Raw genomic sequence first — 20,929 nt, forward strand, 5'->3', positions numbered from 1 at the left:
TTTTACATCTAGGGATCTCTGTGTGAGGGTGGGATTTAGCTGCCTGTCGGTTTTGTCAAGGGTGTTTATGTCGTGGGGGCACAAGTGCTTGCAGTTCGTCAGAGCATTCACCATTAAAATACTTGTAGAACAGGCAGAGGGATGCACCATTTCGTCGATGGGACAGATGCTGAAGCTTAGATGACAGTTCAGGACCTATCAGATTGGCAACTCTCTTTTGAACCTTGTCGAGGAGCGAGAGACTAGTAGCAGATGCACCAGCCCAAATATGACAGCAATACTCCATACATGGGCGAATGGTGGCCTTATAGAGGTGCAGGATACTTTCAGATGTTAGTAGTTTTCTAGCACGGTAGAGAGAGCCTACCTTCTTCGCAGCGGTTCTGGCAATGCTTTCAATGTAATTGTTCCAACTCATGTTTCCTGTGAATGTTAGGCCAAGGAGTTTAAAAGAAGTACTTTCAGGCAATGTGTTCTTGGCCATTGCTATTGGTGGTAGAGACGGTTTCATGTAGTTATTGAAGGAAACCAGCTTAGTATTGGCAGCATTGAGTGTGACCATCCATTTTTGTCCCCGTTCCACTACAGATTGGAGGTCATCCTCTAGTTTTTCTGCAATTTCTTTAGATATGTGTTCATTTGTTTTCCTATCTCGGAGGCAATTTTTTCAGGGAGGTCATTTATGAATATTAGGAATAATAGAGGTCCAGGATAGACCCTTGAGGCACTCCCGCATTTATATCATATTGTTTAGATGTACAACCATCGAAGACAACCTGGATTTTTCTCTTATCTAAGAAGGATTTAATTATGTTATGTATTCTTCCAGTGATAACGTTATGATCTAATTTTCCTGAGGAGATTCTCATGCCATACCCTGTCAAAAGCCTTAGATATATCTAGAGCTACCACTCTACCCTCCCCCGTTTTGTCCAGTGAATGGTATATACATTCAGAGATTACAGTTAAGATGTCTGCTGTGGAACGGGCTTGCCTAAATCCATATTGTTGGTCACTCAGAAGTTTAGCATATGTAAGGTGATGGACTAGAGCTTGGTTAATTATGGACTCAAATATTTTGGCGAAAAGTAGGAGGAGGCTAATGGGGCAATAATTTAATGGGTCAGTTCTTTTGCCAGAATTCTTGAAAACTGGTACCACAGAAGCAGTTTTCCAGCAGTCCGGAAAGCTAAATTCATTAAGGCATTTGTTGTAAAGTTTGGAGAGAACTGGGGCCACTTCGGCGGAGCACTTTTTTAATAGCACAGCCGGGATGAGATCGGGTCTACATGCTTTTGAAGTGTCAAGGTTTTTTATGATAGCATGCACCTGAGCAGAGGTGATTTTCAGAATTCTCTTCCTGTTTCTTGCTTCCATGGCTGTACTGATAAGCAAAAAAGTTTAAATGTAATGTAAACCAACAGCTTGTTAATCTTTTCTAGGCATGTTCCCAAATAGTAGCCCCTTATGTCCAAGTGGCAATATGCTTTGTTAGGGGTGAACATGAGTAAAACAAAAAAAAAAGTTGAATCTGTTGTGCTGCAGAGTCCTTTCTCTCGAGATTGAAGCCAATAAGCATCTCCTGTATTTGCATTGATTGTCTTTCGTTCTTGTTAGCTCCTTACATTAAGTAAGTTCATGCCTTGTCTAGAACAACTTCCATAAAAAAAATCGTTTTAAAAATTTCATATCGATCTGCCGCTCTATCCCCATTTTCTTTCTAATTTTGTAATTTTTTCAATCTCTTCAATCAATTTCTAGTTGATTCTATTCAAAATGGCTGATCAGCTGATTTGTCGTTTTCTTTTCAAGTCTCATCTTTTTATGTGCCTTGCTCAGTGAAAGAATTAATTTCTCTTTTAAAAGCAACTTTGTTTCCCTTTTTCAATCAACATTTGGTTCGTATCAGTAAATTATGATAAAGACATTAGTTCGTTGGGGTATTGAAGAAGAAATCAATAAAGTGCTCGATTGTAAAAATGAGAGCTAAATTGCAAGTTGCTTTTTTTAAAAAACTATACATTACGTATTCCAGAGACGGACCATGGTTTCATTAACACAGGTAGATTTTTACTGTTTAGAAAAGGCTCTAATTCCCATTACAAATCCTCTGCAACTCGCAGAATAATGACAGTTGGCTCAGTATCTCTTCTATTATATGAAAGTCATTTGGTGTGTGTGTGTGTGTGTGAGTTACTTCCTCATAGGTTTCGAAACAGCGAGGCCTATCTTTTGCAAATTTCACACAAAGCTAATTTATATGTCTGGCAGTGTTCTTAGATATGTTTTGTAGAGAAATTAATCTGATAAGTATTGAAAATCGAAAAGTCCAATCTTAAAAATAGCTTTTCTTTCTCATATATAGAAAAAAGAATAATTTTTACAGGGGAATATTTTACGTTACACCTGCAAGAGAATAAACTTTCAGCAAATCATTTCTTCTTAAAAAAATAGTTTTATTATAAACTGGAGAAATAGCTCAGTTGTAGAGCATTCAGCTGCAGATCAAATGATCCCCTGTTCAAGCTCGGGTGTGCCTCACCATTTTATTATAATTTTTTTTTTATTAATGAGTTCAATTTATGATGAAAAAGAAGTACCATTTACAATCACCGCAAATCATTTCTTCGTTGGCATATTTTAAAACTAAACATTAACCAGAACATTAAACATTAAACATGCATGTATGGAGTACTGTTGTCACATCTGGCTGGTGCATCTGCTGCTTGTCTCTCGCTCCTGGACAGGGTTCAAAAGAGAGTCGCCAACCTGATAGGTCCTGAACTGTCATCTAGGCTTCAACCTCTCTCCCATCGACGAGATGTTGCATCCCTCTGCCTGTTCTACAAATACTTTAATGGTGAATGCTCTGACGAACTGCAAACACTTGTACCTCCCCGACGTAACTACCTCCGAGAAACCCGACAAGCTACTAAGTCTCATCCCCTTACAGTAGAAATCCCTAGGTGCAAGAAAGCCTTTTACTCCAATAGTTTCTTCCCCAGAACTGCGGGTCTTTGGAACTCCCTTCCGGGATTCTGCTTTCTCAACTGCAATGATATGCAGAAGTTCAAGTGTAATGTTAACAAACATCTTTCTACTCTTCTCCCTTCATAATGACCCCGCTAATTAAGTCCCTAATAGTAGCCCCCTACTTCAAAGTGGCACTGTGCCTTGTTTGGGGTGAAAATTGAATAAAAAAAAAATAAATAAATAAAAAAAGTGACTTTTCTAGGGCATTCATCGTTAAGCCCAAATATCAGCTGATGTGATATTGTAAATAAACAGACGGAATTTAATGAACGACATTATCAATATTATTTTTTAATGTTTTTTGCGAATTAGTCCACCGGGCAGCTTATTCCTCATAATATATAATAATCGATAGTGAATTGATTCTATAATAATGCATACGCAATCTGCATAAATTAAAATATCATGTTTACAATTGTACAATTGAGCAATGCTGGGCTGCCACACACACACACACACACATATATATATATATAATATAAAGCTGAACGTCTGTGTGTGTGTCTGGTCACGAATAGGCTCCTATATGGTTGACTATTATAGAAAACTGATCACATATAATGATAGAAGATGTATCGAGACACAGGAATGGGTATGTTTGATCTGGCATAATGATGATTCATTAAAATTGTGGGGTCTGCATGCGTGCCTGGTCCACAAAGTATGGAAATAAAAAATTTAAAAAAAAAACGTTTACAAGTGTTTTTGATATAGATGTACATAATAATACTTTGATAAGTATGTTTTAACTTAAATAGGGATGGTATAATAAAATTGTGGGGTCTGTGTTCGCGCCTGGCCTCCATAGAATGGAAATAGGCACAAACTTTAATAAAGACTTTTTATATCTATCTGCGTAAGTATACTTTGATAATTATGTTTCAGTTTGAAGAAATATGGCATAATAAAATTATGGGGTGTTCGTTCGCGCCTGACCTCCATGGAATGGAAATATGTCACGAAGTTTAACAAGGTGTTTTAATATAGATCCACAGAATATTGTGATAAGTGTTTCAGTGTGAACAGGCATGGTACCCCCAAATTCGAAGCTATCTCTTTACAACCCTTCCTTTTCATAACCTATCATACTTTCATAAATCTGTCCATTTTCTGTAGGCTGTTTTTGAACCCAGTCAACGACGGGTACTTTTGCTAGTAATATATATATATATATATATATATATATATATATATATATATATATATATATCCACTTATCTTGTGCTTCCTTTTTAAAATTAAATATGTTTTTAACTCTTTTTCAAGATGTTTTTTAACATGTTTTATTAATCATTTGTTCATATTATAAGCTCTATTTCCTTTTCGGTTTTATTGGGCTTTTACATCTGGTTGAGATTACTTTACTTGTAAATATTAACTCTTTAATATTTATAATATATTTTAATTTTACCATTTTGATAACCTTGGTAAACTTATTGTAATTTTTTTATATATATATATACACGCACACAAGCACACACATATATATATATACATGTACACACACGCATACATATACAAACACACAATCTTGTTAATTAATAGCACAATGAAGATCAAAATAGATTTTTCTTTTAACCCTCTTTTTCACTTTTTTAATTTCCTCAAAAATATTTTATTCTAGCTAAAGATAGGGCATCTTACCAGATGCCAGATATTCACCACTATTTAATACATTCAACCGAGAGATCTTTTTAAGATTCTTACTCTCTCTATATGAATAATTGTTTGTATCTCTCATGCATTTGGTTCACCGGGTATATTTTCCAGGTAGTTTTGGAGGTGCTTCTATAATTACTGGAATGATGGAAATCTTCCTAAGATTCCAGTTTCTTTTCATGTCGTACTTATGTATGTTATGACCTCAGTATTTCGTTATCTCTATTTAACTCGACATCATTGGGGAGACTAACTTTTACTAAGGTTGTTTTTTCTCCTTCTTATCTGATAACAATATGTCAGGGTTAATAGCTCTGTTTTTTAAGATACATAGCTGAAGGAATTGTATAGCCATCGTGGATGGTGCACAACTTATTTCCAACTGTTCTTTCCGATATATGATGCGAGAACTTGTTGCTACATTCGAGAGTCAACATTTTTACAGCCGGTCCAGTGGAGATATTTACACACCCCATCGTGTCGGGTTGTATAGTAGCCCCCACCCCTGCAAAACTGGTTATATTTGCAATACAAGACACAACAGCGCTTATATATATATATATATATATATATGTATATATATATATATTTTACAAAGGCATACCACTTATCAAGGCCCAGAAGCCACTCGAGGATAAGGGTTAAAGAGTATACAGTAGTTAATTGGACAATATAGTAATGGAAATTTGGTAAATTTGTTAACTTAAGTGGAACAGCTCACCAAGAACTTGTTTACATTGGACTTGAAGACAACTATATTGTAGTCACCTGGAAAGTGGGCAAACGAAAGACAGTTCATCAGGCGTGCAGTTCTAAGAAAGAAACTTTGTTCATGGAATCTATGTTTAGGTTTAGGCACAGATAAAGAGTGGGGGGGAATTATGTTTTTTTTCTAAACATTTTAATTCTTGTAAATGAAAAAAGCTGAGCTAAGATCGAAACTAAAATGTAAAGTCAAGTACGATAACCATTAGACCAGCTTGCCACGTTCTGTAAAAAATGTTTTAAAACCTTGTGAAATGTTTGACAAAAAAAAAAAACCCTGATGACCCCCCAAGTACCAATTCGTCAATTTTTACCCCTTAACAACCCTTTTTTCCAGATGAAAACCAATTAAAAAGTTTTTCATATGCTTGAATACCCTATATACCAAATTTCAAGTATGTAGACCAAAACTTTGTTGCGTATATAGGTTGACAAGTGTCCTCACACACATTCTCACTTTTATAGATATATAGATTATCTGTATTAATATATAAAAGACATTTTGTGTGTGTGCTAGCGAATTTGTTTTCTATATACTCCAAAACGGCTGGGCCGTTTTTTTTTTCATCATTTAGTTCTAACTGGGGATGGGGTTACCTACTAGATGCCAGACATTCACCTGCTATCTCATACATTCCAACCGAGAGATCTTCTTTAGATTCTAACTGTTACAGTATGCATAGAATCAATTATCTATTATGCGCATTAAGTTGAAAAACATTAAAAAATAAAGTCAACCATCACTGAAAATAGTCATTTGACCGGAAATAACCTTGAGAAAAAGAAATAAAAAAAACTATTAATGACAGAAGAGAAAGAATTGTACATTTAAAGGATATTTCCCAAAATATAACGATATGGATTCTATACCTGCCCATACTGGAACAGTACATGTAAAATATTTAATATATATATATATATATATATATATATATATATATATATATATATATATATTATCTAAAAGTGAAAGTGTGTGTGTGTGAGGACACTTCTTAAACTATATACTCAATGACTTGAAATTTGGTATATAGGGTATTCAAACATGTGGAAAACATTTTAATTGGTTTTCATCCGGAAAAAATGGTTCCTAAGGGGTCAGAATTAAGAAATTGGTACGTGGGGAGGCGGGGGGGGTCATCAAATTTTTATCTGTTTGCTGTTTCATGAAAGCGCATGTGTGAATTGTTCACATGACAGATTACTTATGTTAAGAATAAGTAGGTTTGAAAACCCGTTTTAAAGACCGTGTCAAGCTGGCTTAATGGTTATCGTACTTGATTCATTGTATTTAGGTTTGTGTTTCGATCTCAGCTCGAGTATTTTTTTTTACTTACAAGAAGTAAACTGTTTTAAAAACACATAATACTCGCATGCACATGTCTCAATTTCTTTATGAATTAAAATATAGTATTTATGCATATTTTATGACCAGGCAACGCCAGATAGCCTGCTAGTATATATATATATATATATATATATATATATATATATATATATATATATATATATATAATGAAATTATATATATATATAATGAAATAAGAATTACAATTAAGTTTACAAAAATAATCCAAAATAGCAAACTTAAAATATATTATAATATTAAGGACTTAATATTCATAAAATAATCCTGACGAGATGTAAAAGCTCAATAAAACCAAATAGGAAATAGAGCTTATAATAAGAACAAATAATTAATAAAACATGTTAAAAACACTTCAAGAAGAGTTAAAAACATATTTAATTTTCAAAAAGGAAACACAAATTAAGTGGATTGTCCTTAATCCGCGGAGTTTCGAAAGAAATACTTTCCTTCTCATCAGAGGGTAGTAATTAGCAAAATGCGGAATCAGATTTGGCTTGCAAAGTATTTCTTTTGAAACTCTGCAGATTAAGGACAATCCACTTAATTTGTGTTTCCTTTTTGAAAATTAGATATATTTGTGTGAAATTTAAAAAACAAAAAAAAAAATTGGCCCAGCCATTTCGGAGTCCATAAAGAACTCATTCACTGACTCACAAAGTGATTTATATATATATATATATATATATATATATATATATATATATATATATATATATATATATATATATATAAGAACAAAGAATTAATAAAACATGTTAAAAACACTTTAATAAGAGTTAAAAACGTATTTAATTTTCAAAAAGTCGTAATGACTCAGAAAAGGATCCTGGTGGCTGAGCAACTGATATCTAGGGAAATTAAAGATATCAGTTGCAACACTCCACCTTGGCCTCGTACAAGGCTAGACAGGCGGTTGGAAGGGCCCGATCCGATCAATTAGCTAGTTACGTCAAGCCCTAACAAATCTTCTACTTTTCTATCAATTTCCTCTAAACCGTAACAAATACAGTTCTACCCTGTACCACTATAAACTATATGCATATTTTCCCCTCTTTTCCATGTGTTAGAAGGTGGTGGTTAAGGTCAAATGTGCCAAATAATTGAAGTCATGACATGGCTGTATAGTGCCAGAAGTTACCACAAATGACTTGGATTGTGTAACTAAAGGATTATGGGTGCTCATGGCTCCCATTTGGAACATGTATACTGTTTATGTAGCCCTGGTATGACAAGGCGATGGGTATCTCCCTTAACATGCCCCAATATTGGACTCCAAGGTGGGTGGGGAGCATAAACAATGAATTTAAAGTATATATATATATATATATATATATATATATATATATATATATATATATATACATATATATGGCCAAGTATAAAAACTCCAAGCGCCAACACGTCGACTCGGATAGTTCAGATAATGAACTACATCAAACATCCTCAAAGTTTATTGTATTGGAATCCACCGAAGAAACCAAAATAACTGACTTATCGCCGTTTATTATACATAAAATTATATCGGCATATATTACTCCAAAAAATGTAAAAACTTTAAAAAATAAAACTCTACTGGTGGAAGTGGAAAGAGAAAAACATGCCACTTTTCTCCTAGGAATGAAAACTTTCCACAACATAAATATCAAAACTTATCCACACAAGAATTTGAATACATCCAAAGGTGTAATAAAATCGAAAGGCCTATTAATGTGCACTACTGAAGAGATAACAAAAGAACTTAAAAACCAAAGTGTAATAAACGTTAAAAGAATTACAATAAAAAAAGAGAATCAGACTATACATATGAACACTTACATTATGCAGTTTGATAGACCCACTATCCCAAAAGAAATCAAAATTGGGTTCAACATTGAAAAAGTTGAACCTCTTATACCAAACCTACTTCGGTGTTTTAAATGCCAGAAGTTTGGCCACCATGAGGATGCATGTAGGAAACGAGCAGTGTGCGGCAGATGTGGCCAGAGAGATCCAGATCACACTGTCAATGACTGCAATCTTGATTGCAAATGTGCAAAAAACCATCCTGCTTATGCTAGAGCATGCAGAATCTGGAAGAAAGAAAAGGAAGCAGTGTCAGTAAAACATACCAAAATCATCTCTTTCCTCGAAGCCAGGAAAATAGTAGATGGATACATGAAGGAAAAGACGTACTCTCAAGCCACCTCAAGTTGTATATCATCCAACATCACTAACCAAGACTCCAAATACGAAATACTAATAAACAAATTGTTACAATTGGGACCAAACGACTGGCCCAAATTTATAAATGAAATCAAACCAAACATATCATCAAAAATTAATCATCCCATTAAATCATCAACTAATGTTACCAATAAAACAAATTCTCAACCAAAATCAGAACATCCAAGAAAACAAAGTCGATCAAAAGAAAGACCACAAAAAATCACCAGTACGTCGTGCAGAGGCTGAAAAAGACGAAACTAAGGAAAAACAAAATCAGTTAAAAGAAAGACCACACAGGTCACCAATACGTCTTCCCTGTGGTGAAAAAAAAACACACTTGAAAAACAAACAAAAAATACATCTACCAAAAAACAAAATAATATAAAGAAATTATAACAAACAGAAGCCACTACTACTACTACTACTACAAATAGATTTACGGAATTAGAAGACATGGAAACTGAAGTTACTCTTCAAACCAAAACAAAATCCTCATGAATTACAAGAAAATTCAATGGAATTGCCATAGATTGAAGGCAAATTACAAGGAAATTTTATTGTTGCAAACCAAATTTAATCCTTCGATTATTTATTTCCAAGAAACCTTCCTTAAGAATGAGGACAATTTGAATATAAAACACTATCAATAATATAACTACATTCATAATACAGGACTTAATAATACTGTAACCCCTTTCCCCCCTCCCATTGCAAAACCCAATCATGTTCTGCAAGGCAGAGAACAAAAATGACAAAATCCATTATAAAACAACCAAATCAAAAGCTACGAACTAACGATTGAAAATGCAAGGAGCTTGAAGAATAAAATCTCATATAAAATAACTGGATACAACATCGAATACTATTTCCAAAATAACTGGATTCGGCATTAAATAATCCACAAAGGGTTGATATGCCGTTAAAAAAAAAAAACAAAAAAAAAGAAAAGAAAAAAAATATCTATATGACTTGAGTGCATTAGCTTGAATCGAAACCGAAATAAAAACTTATGAAAAAAATATATTTATATATATATGTATATAACTTGAGTTCCTTCAGCCATAATCGAAACCAAAACTTATGAAGAATTCTTGGTAAAATTATTTATGACAAGAAATGGAAGTACATAACAATTAAACAACCCGGATGTAAACATGACATAGAAAATAACACACACGCTATCGTATTAATATATAGATTTCCTTAATCCATGGATTTTCGATGTATGCTCATTTCTTCAGAGGAAAGTCATTAGCAAAAAATTAATTCTTGTTTGATATAATTTTGCTATTTAATAGATACATAGAAAATATATTTTCAAGATTAAATCCCTTTAAGGAACATAGAGAAAGAAAATAAGTGTTGAAACAAAAAGGATGAGATTTTGGTATCCAAATAAAATTTGAATCCTTGAACAGAATAGGATGGTTCCATTAGGTTCCAGATTGGTTGAGGATTGGCACATTGAAGGTAAAATCCAATTATGTTCAATGAATCATCCAGAGTAACATGCCATAATCCTTTGTGAATGAAGAATTTTGAATTATTCCGCCTCATATTTTGGTTTTGAAATATCGGTGAAAATATGTTCTCTTTTCTCTTTTCATAAAGTCTAACTGGTCAAAATGAATATTCCAATTAGTTAAAAACAAAAAAAAAATCATAATAAAATCATAATGATTGGAATTTTATAGTCATCCACATACAGTACTGTTTCGCTATATCACAGCTCATCAGTGTGGCTAGACTAGCAGATACTTCAAGCCAGGATTGAAACTGGCCTAGGCGACAGTCAGCACTTCCCATCATGATGCTATTTGACTGCTGCTATGGGTATGCGAAATTACAATGTTTTATATATATATATATATATATATATATATATATATATAAATCTCGTATTATTAAAGTTGAATCTGCGTAGCTTATTGTATCATTATTTAGTAACTTGCTTCAGTTTGTGTCTATCCGTTACACCTCTGCATTGTATTGTTTTATATATATAAACAAGGTATCAAATGCCGAATTATTCACTAAATGCAAAATATCTGGCATTGAATTATTCCTTATTCAATCGCAATTGCAGTGGGCTGGTCATGTATTGAGGATGCCCGATGACAGAATTCCAAAAATTGCAGTGTACAGTCAATTTGAGGGTGGTAAAAGAATTGTCGGATGTCCTTGGCTTAGGTACAAGGACAAGTTGAAGAGTAACTTGTCTGCAGTGAACATACCATACAGGAGTCTTGAAGATGAGGTGAATGACTGAAAAGGATGGAGATCAAGGTGTTTTGAAGGTCTCCAGAGGTTTCAATCTGAAAGCTTAAGGCAACTGAAAGAAAACAGAGTAAGAGCAAAACGACTATCAGCCGAACCAATATCTGCAGCATTAAATCCACATTCATGTTCTATTTGTGGCCTTGTCTGCAAGTCCCTTGCTGGACTAAAAAGTCATCAGAGGCAAAAGCATAAATGAGTTTTAGAAATATGGGTTGTCTGAACCTCATACGTCGAAATCGACGGGAGAGAGTCCATCATATATATATATATATATATATATATATATATATATCGTATTATTAAAGTTGAATCTGCGTAGCTTATGGTATCATTATTTAGTAACTTGCTTCAGTTTGTGTCTATCCGTTACACCTCTGCATTGTATTGTTTTATAAATTGAAATTCAATTTATATACACACCAAACAATGCTTCAAGCAAACTACCTTAACCTCTTAGAAAAGATTAAATTTTGTTTACATCGAAAATTTTATCAAAATGACCCATAAAATAAACGAGTTATCAAAAGTTGAAATTGAATGAAATTTCATTATCTTTCTCCATTTTTGCACATTAAATTGCCTGCTGCGTGAAACCTACTATAACAAAACAAATTAACAACAGGAACAACAAATACATTTAAAAGAAAGTGAGTTTTCTCAAGAACATGTGAAATACTGAATGTCTGAATTACTGAAAACGTGATTTAATTACAGAATAAATTTCTATTACGTTTCTGGATTTTTTAGATGAGGATTGATTATTCGTATTATTTGGATTCTTTGGACTACTGTTCTCATCTTGGGTGTTATTTTCCGCAAGGACTCATGATGTAGTCAATAAAGTACTTGGTAAAATGCAGCTGTAAAATTACATTACATTACTTTGTGATGATGCATGGAAGTGAAACCTAGCAAGTGAGAGTTGAGGACATGTGTTGCATGGAGTGTAATGTAAGTCTGAAAGACAGGCTTAGATTGTATAAACATTACCCAACACAACAGTTCTTTAACGGCTAGTTTTCTTCAATTCACCGGAGGTTGGCACTAAACTTGAAGATGCTGAAAGATCCTTGTTTGTGAAGTAATACCAAAACAACTTCTTGTTAAAGGTTTTAAGTGTTTTTATTTTCTGATGCATGTCACGTTGAGTTGCAGGTAAGTCTTTGAGAACCTAATTCTACACACTGCCATTGATTAGATTATGGAATCATCCAATGTCTCCACTCCGCTACTCTGACTCTAATTCTAACTCCCTGATTTTCTTTACTATATCTAAAATTTCTTTTTTTTTTCTACAACTCCAACCTTCCCCCAATCGGTCTGTTAACCTATACTGCTGTTCCGAAACTACAATTGCATCATCTTTGACGCTTGCAAATGAGGCCAATGTTATTGTTTATTATTTTAAATTCCTCTTGTCAAATATTTATCTTTTTGTTTCCAAAACTGGCTTTCTAACATTCTTTTTGTTTAGCATATTCCATTTTAGGATATATTTGGCTCTCATACAGATAAAGAATTGCATTGGCAGTGAGATACCTACTGGAGCAGGAGAATGATCCAACCATTTTTCCAGCCATCTTGGCAACAGATTTGATGTATGTGTTCCATTTACAATAACTTTTTCAGAATGAGAACATAAGGCACGTGTAGTTTCTTCATTTTTTATTCATCATCCCTAAAGATGATGGAAACAGACTTACTGAGGAAGATTACTCATTCACATGTACACATACATAGATATTTTTTTTTTTACATGGAAGTCACCACTTATTAAGGCCTGGAAGCCACTTGCGGATAAGGGTTACTACGTGTACAGTAATCAATGGGATAGTATCGTAGTAATTGTTAGTATTAGAGATTTGATAAAGTGTCTTATTTAAGGGGGCAGTTAATCAGGAATTTGTTTATGTTGCACTTGAAGACATCCAAGTTGTAGTCAGGTGGGAAACAGATATATTGCAACAGATAACAATGGTTGCCCCTCTCATACGTCAATGGGCATCTTGATAACTACCTAAATGATGAAAATGTTTTTATCATAGAGTTAAGGATTTCTGCAATATATATCTCTACTTAAATATAAAAGGCACCTTGCGTATGTGTCTGAGTTCGTTCTCTATGTACTCCGAAATGATTGAGGCGATTTTTTTTAATTACACACAAATATACTTTGTGTCTAGGAGTGTTCTTAGGTTTTATATTGAAATACTTCTGATGAAAATCAATAATCAAAAAATACAAATAAAGAAGGAACAATCCAATTTTAACCAAAATTAACACCCTTATACAGCCTAACATCACACGTGCATTTGAGAAGTTTTATCACCATACAAACAAAAGGGTCTAACGTATAAAATTAACAGTAGATTCTTTGATATGACAGAGACACATTTTGTTTGTTTCGAACACAATTTAACCATAATACTTCACTTTTGCATTTTAAACTTAAATTGAAGCCATTATATATAGAAAATAATTTTATAAAATCAACAGTAGGTTCTCTACAGTGCAATGTAGACTACAATGTATTGTGGACTAAGTGGGAGGTATCTGAAACTTGCACCACAGTGGGCCTTCAGATTAGAGCAGGCAGTAAATCGATTTGATTGAAAAAAATGAGCGATTTCACATGTGATGTTAGGCTGTATAAGGGTGTTAATTATGGTCAAAATCGGATTGTTTCTTCTTTAATTGTATTTTTTCGATTATTGATTTTCATTGGAGGCATTTCAATACAAAGCCTAAGAACACTTCCAGACACATAAAATATATTTGTGTGTAATTAAAAAATAAACCCAGTCATTTTGGAGTACATAAAGAATGAACTGAGACACATACGCAAAGTACCTTTTATATTTGAGTAGAGATATTTATTGAAAAACAAAAAAAAATATATATATATCTTTTTTTTAATTATTCCATTTTCACTCCAAACAAGGCACAGTGCAACTTTGATGTATTATCGGGGACATAAATTGCAGGGATACTATGTAGGGAGTTGAGCAGCAAATTGTCTGTTCACATTAAACTTGAACATGTTAGTACAGTTGGGAAAGTAAGGAACTCGGAAGGGAGTTCCAAAGTCTAGCAGTTTTGGGGAAGAAACTATTAGAGTAGAAAGCTTCTTATCTAGGGATCTTTACTGTATAGGGCTGGGAGTTTGCTGATTATCGGGTTTGTCAGGGTATTTATTTACATTGAGGGGGTACAAGAGTTTGTAGTTCATCAGAGCATCCACCATTTAAATACTTGTAGAACAGGCAGAGGGATGCAGCATTTCGTCAATGGGACAGAGGTTGAAACTTAGATGACAGTTCAGTACCTGTCAGGTTGGCGACTCTCTTTTGAACCCTGTCCAGCAGCAGATGCACCAGCCCAAATGTGACAACAATACTCCATACATGGGTGAATGGTAGCCTTGTAGAGGTACAGGATACTTTCAGGTGTAAGTAGCTTTCTAGCATGGTAGAGAGAGCCCACCTTCCTCGCAGCGGCCCTGGCAATGCTCTGAATGTATCTGTTCTAACTCATGTTCCCTGTGAATGTTAGGCCATATAAAAGTGGTATATTAAGCCATATAAAAACGGTATATTAAGCCATATATAAGCGCTATTCGAACCCATGCAAAACTTTATATTTGGGTTTTAGCCGGGGAGAATTGGTGCAAAACGACGGTATTATAAATATGCATGCGTAACGTAATAGCTGTTGATTCATGTTTTAATTTTTAGCCTTGCAGCAAACATGGCTTCATAGCTCAGGCATTAACGTCAAAGGAAAAAGTAAAACGTAATTTAAATGTTTTGGTTTTGATTCTTGGTGGTGGCGCACAAATCCTTTTTCTTTTTTTTAACTTTTTAAATCATTAATTGGGTCTAATATAATCTATATATATATATAAAAGGCAAAATGTGTGTGATCATTTCGTTTATATAGGTCCTAGATAATAATAACTAGGATTTGGGAATGCATGTAGCTTATAGATTTATTTACGTCGACTTTTACAAAATTATCGCTATTTTGGTTTCTCACGTGTTGATTAGGCCTTTTCGTATAAAAAGCGAAACTAATTCAAAGCTAACAGCGTTCCTGGCAATCGCACCGGGAAACGTCCAGAAGCAATCAGCTTTGATCAATCTTGTATATCAGACAGTTGCTATTCAATCTGGACAATTGGGAACTGCTTTCCCCTCCCCAACATCTGTTGGGGAAAAAAACAGTAAAATTTGGGTAAACAAACCCAAACGCTGCGTGACTTCTATCTACCAAAACATTTTTTTTTATTATTTAACCCCCCCCCCCCCCGGAGTTTTGATTTACCTCAAGACACCCGGGCATCGCCGGGTACCCACCCCCACTAGTCTAATATATAAATCTCACCAGTTTAAATGTATGTATGTATGTCTGCCTAAAACTATCGACAAAGGCGACGAATTCTGACGAGATCGGTATCGTTTTGAAGCTCGACCTTCGGACAACAAATATCTAAAAATTGGCTAAAAACATTAATTCCTTTACCCTCAATTGGGCAGTTTTCTACAAGGAGGGGTCGCTTTTTTCGCCGATATTTTTTAAAGTTATCCCCTCTCTTCGATTTACTAGCCTTAATTTAAACCTTCGCCACTTCCGGTTTGGCGATGGACGCAACGACAAAGACGTCACGTTTTTTTGTTTTGTTTTTTCTCACATTCTTTGCCTCCTTTGCGGTACAGGTTCAAGACCTGGAATTTTATAGTCATCCACATACCTTTCTTTTTTTTTTTTTTTTTTTTTTGCTCGACACACACCTCCAAACACCCGGGTAACGCCGGGCACCCAGGCTAGTATAATAAATATGAAATCTGCATTAATTAAAATATATTTAAACGTATTTTACGACTGGGTAATGCCGGGCGGCCTGCTAGTCTACATATATATAATTGAATATTCACTGAGTATTGAATACAAACTAGTATTCAAGTTTAAATTTAAAAAAAATTAAAGTAAATTTTTAATTAACTTTTATTTCCCCTTTTAAATTTTATCTTCAGGAAATTAGGTTTAAAGGATTTTTTTTTCTTTTCTTTTTAATTGGTTTTTTCTTTTGTTGAAATGCTTCAGCGGATGTATTGTTTCTGATTGTTTTTCGTTTTTAAGGGGGAAAACAGCTAGGAAATCTGCTGGAATGAATCCATTCAATTTTCTGGCAATTGTTGTCACACAACCGATTTTCGATCTGCTAATACAATCTTGTTGTATTAGTACTTTTCTGCATATATAATTATCTCTTTTCGAGATCTTCATGTTTTTATTTATGTACAACTAGCAGGGCTGCTTAGCGTTGCCTGGGACATGAATAACGAAATTGGAAAGTTAAATAAAAAAAAAAGTGTCTCTTCTAAATTCTCACTTTCTTTCTTTTTCTATCTTTCTTTCTCTCTCTCTCTCTCTCTCTCTCTCTCTCTCTCTCTCTCTTCCTTCTATCTCCTTTTTGTCTCTTTCTTTATCTCTCCCCTCTCTCCCCCTCTTTCCCTTTCTTTCTTTCTCGTTTTCTCTGCCTTGCTCTCCCTCCATCCTTCTTTCTTTATCTCTCTCTTTCTTTATCACCATCTTTCTCTCTCCCTCTCTTTATTTCTCTCCCTCATCCTCTCTTTATTTCTCTCCCTCATCCTCTGTTTATCTCTCTCCTCCCGCATCCTCTCTTTATCTCTCGCCCTCATCCTCTCTTTGTCTCTCTCCCTCATCCTCTCTTTATTTCTCTCTCTCATCCTCTCTTTATCTCTCTCCCTCATCCTCTCTTTATCTCTCTCCCTCATCCTTTTTCTCTTTCTCTCACTCTCTTTTTTTCTCTACCTCTCACTGTCTCTTTCACATTCTCTCTCACACACATTATCTCTCTTTTTCACTTTTTCTCTCACCCTATTTCTCTCTCACTCTGTTTTCTCCCTCTATTACCCTCTCTCTCCTGTTCTGTTTTTCTCTCTCTTCTCTCCCCCTCACACTCCCCCCTCCCTTAATTGAAATTAAAAAAAGAAATCTGTTTGTTTGACCTAGTTTCAGTGTTTAGGAAACATTTATCAGCCAGGATGAAAAAAAAAATAAATTAACTTCGATCTCCGGTGAACCCATGGGAATAAATATTACAATATTTATATGTTTATTTTCTTTACCATAACAAAAAATTTAACTTATACCGAATCCGATGCTGAAAGCTTTGTACGTGTATCAGAATTTTTGTAGGAATTTTTGACACCCCTAACCCGAAACTGCGAATAAAATATAAAAAACTCGTAATTTCTCTTTTAAAAGTGGCTTGTTTATTTTCTTTATAGATTATACTTCCAAAATAAACTATTAAAGTTGTTTTAAAAGTAATAGATTTTTTTTAGCAGTAATGAAATTAATTGAATTTTACGAACTCAGTATTTTTCAATTTTTAAACTTTAAAAATCTATAAAAAAAAATTTCTATTGATTCAATTTTTACGACATTTTCAGGGTCAATGTGAAATTTTATGCTCTTTCCAATAAACTGAATATAATATTTTAGACAAACGTCTTTTTTAAAATTCCCCCCTCCCCATTTTCAAGTGTCTATTAAAAAGTAAATAATTAATTTACTCACCAAAGTGTTATATATAACAAATTGAAGATAAAAGATCAATAAATAATGTATTCAAATTTAAAAAAAAAAGTAGTGTTTTTTAGAAATTTACCCGTAAAGTCCGAAGTTTAAAACCTTCTTTTTTTTTTAAACCACGTTGTTTGTTTTTTCTTTTGTTATTTTTTCTTTAAATGAAACCTTGGTCCTTGCTCCTTTAATTGAAAAAAAAAAAATTATGGCTTGAATTACATTTTTCGAGGAGTTATAAGCTTGGAAAGACTGGGTGGAATTATTCAATATTTTTCACGAAATTTCTGACACACGTATCGCATGTAGTTTCTGACTTTTAGTTCAACACACACACACACACACACACACACATTAAATTACGAATTCCCGTGTATATAATAGAATATAATTTCATAAGATACTAATAATTAAAATGCGGATTACTCATTTAATAAAATAAATTTAAAAAATATATCCCGTTTAAGATGGTTTTCTTAGATCGCTACGATAAAAAATTGGGCCAAAAGAAAAGCTTTAAAAACAAAAGAAAAGAAGAGAAAAAATGTCTTGTGTGATATTGTTAAACTGTAGTAGCAACAACAACAACGGTTAGTGGCAGCAGTTTCGATCAATAAGTCTCGTGGAAGCAAGCATACAATCTCATTTTAAATTCATATTGATAGATGGTAAAACTCACTATTTCCAGCCTCCCTAACAACAATATTTAATCGAATAATCACAGCAATTTCAAGTCATCCCCGACACAATAAAACTAAGAACCAATCGTCGACATAACAAGAGTGCCACTATGAAATGTATTTTTATAATGCATCACTTAACGCAAGTGTCATGGATGTGTCATCGACACTGTTAGTGTTTACTGTTTCACGGGCTTTTTTACTACAAGACTAAACAAACAGATGGGTAACATACTAGAAGGGGATACCCTCTCTGAGGATATGATAAAACTTACGGTAAGGATGGACATATCGTGTGTGTATTTGTGTGTATGTATTATTAAGCTAACATATTTAATGTCTTTGTTGAAACTTAGTTTCATGTGAAAATTGTGAAAAGTAAAACAAAAACAACAAAAAAAAGTCTCATTCATTGTTATTCATTCATAATTTCAGATTTCTTTTTCTTGTGATTATAGTACTTTCATTTTTTTTTTTTATGAATGGATGATTAAAAGAACGACATTTATGCAATTTATGAACGGTACTGAAATAATAATAATAATAATAATAATAATAAGAAGAAGAAGAAGAAGAAGAAGAAGAAGAAAGACATTCTTAACGGGAAGGGAGTTTTTTTTTGTTTTTTTTTTTTAACTATTTTGTACTTTCACGTAACAATTAATAAACGAAAGATATAAATTTTTAATTCAACTTGGAAATTTTATTGAAACGGTTCTCATAAACTTCACACGTACAACAAAAGAAAACACACACACTTTATTGGTTCTTTGTAATAATTACTATGTTTTTTTATTTGTTTTTTTTTTTTAGGAAGAGGGCGAAAGTAATTTATAGAATTAACTGATATTTTTTTCTTTTCTTTTACTGTCTTTCTTTTTGGTTTGTTATTATTTTTCTTAGCAATACTAACAGATTATTAATATTCAACACGCATGTTTTTGTCTTTCATAAGAACGAGTTTTAATCTGTTGTTAAAAAAGTTCATCCCATTCATTCATTCATTCATTCATTCATTCATTCTTCACTCGCTTTTTCTTATATATATATATTTCAGGTTAAAAACATCCAAAAGTAAAACCCATTGAATTTCAACGAGGTTGTTGATAGTGCTCAGTAAAAAAGAACAGTATATTATTTTATTCAATTTAGGTGAACAAAATTACCATAAGTTGCTACAATAAATGTATTCTTTCTGACTAAAGAGACATCGTCAGGCGACAAGTCTCCAGTCTAACTCGAGGCCAGTCTTTTAATGAAAATAAAAACAAAACGAAAATAACATAATAATGTTTGGTTTTCATTTTCATTAAAAGACTGGCCTTAAGTTAGACTGAAGACTTATTGTCGCCTGACAATCTCTCTAGACTGAAACAGCAGATTTATTGTAGCGACTTATGGTAATTTTTTTTTTTTACCTAAATTGAGTAAATATATGTGTGTGTGTGTGTGTATATATATATATATATATATATATATATATATATATATATATATATATATATAGAATGTACTAATTAATCAGCAAATTAATTAGTATTTGGTTTATTATTGTTTATTTATTATGTTAGTATTTGGTTTATTATTGTTTTTTTATATTTGATTATTATAGTTTATATTATTATTAATTATAATAGTTTTTTATTATTAATTATAATAGTTAATTAACGATCATCATATCGCATGAATCTAAAGATTTTATTGTTGGCATTGGTTTCCCCGATATTTTTCTAGTCAGAATTCTTTCTAGAAAGACATCGGGGATTACGTGAAGGTTGCCAACATCCTAGTGAAAGTGATTTTTGTGGATTCGAATTTGGGACATCCAGGCCATCAGTCAGTATTATTAACCACTACATCACCTTCCAGTTTATTAACATATTATTTATAATAGATTATTATTAATAACCTGTGGTAATTAATAATGTTATTATAAGATAATATAATGCCGATGTTCGTCTGTCTTAGCGATAAGGATCATCTAATCATTCTAGAAGGATGATAACATGCGCTGAATTTTGAAACAAGGGTTGCACAATCTCTAACCACTCCTTCCCTTATTCGGCACTGCTTGATTCCAGTGACAAGGAAGAGTCCAGAACGACTGGAACCAATGCCGAGATAAGCAGAGAGCACATACAGCACCTGCAATTCCCAAATCGTCACCCATTTTTTTACTGACCAGACTCAACAATGCTTAACTTTGGTGATCTAACGGGAACTGGTGTGTCAATGATGGACCAAATTACCGTAGGTTTGCAATAACAGATGGCATATACAAATTCATTATATTTAAACTATTGCCCGCCAGCTTATGTAACTTTTG

The 20,929-nt window shown here is 33.3% G+C and overlaps 1 protein-coding gene across 2 annotated transcripts in view; it reads left to right on the forward strand.

Moving 5' to 3' along the window:
• Positions 1–20,929, forward strand: part of LOC145259114 (phosphatidylinositol-3,5-bisphosphate 3-phosphatase MTMR6-like) — a 126,681-nt gene that overhangs the window by 47,554 nt on the left and 58,198 nt on the right. The window contains exon 1 of one of the 2 annotated variants that reach the window (XM_080116781.1): positions 18,470–18,879. The exons of the other annotated variant lie outside the window; for it this stretch is intronic. Coding sequence (XP_079972907.1) covers positions 18,826–18,879 — 54 coding nt within the window. The 5' untranslated portion in view covers positions 18,470–18,825. Of the gene's footprint in view, positions 1–18,469; positions 18,880–20,929 lie in introns of those variants that run through there. 2 annotated transcript variants of the gene reach the window in all.

The sequence above is a fragment of the Euprymna scolopes genome, chromosome 34 (genome assembly GCF_053919585.1).
Source record: "Euprymna scolopes isolate OS-2025 chromosome 34, ASM5391958v1, whole genome shotgun sequence".
NCBI lineage: Eukaryota > Metazoa > Mollusca > Cephalopoda > Sepiida > Sepiolidae > Euprymna > Euprymna scolopes.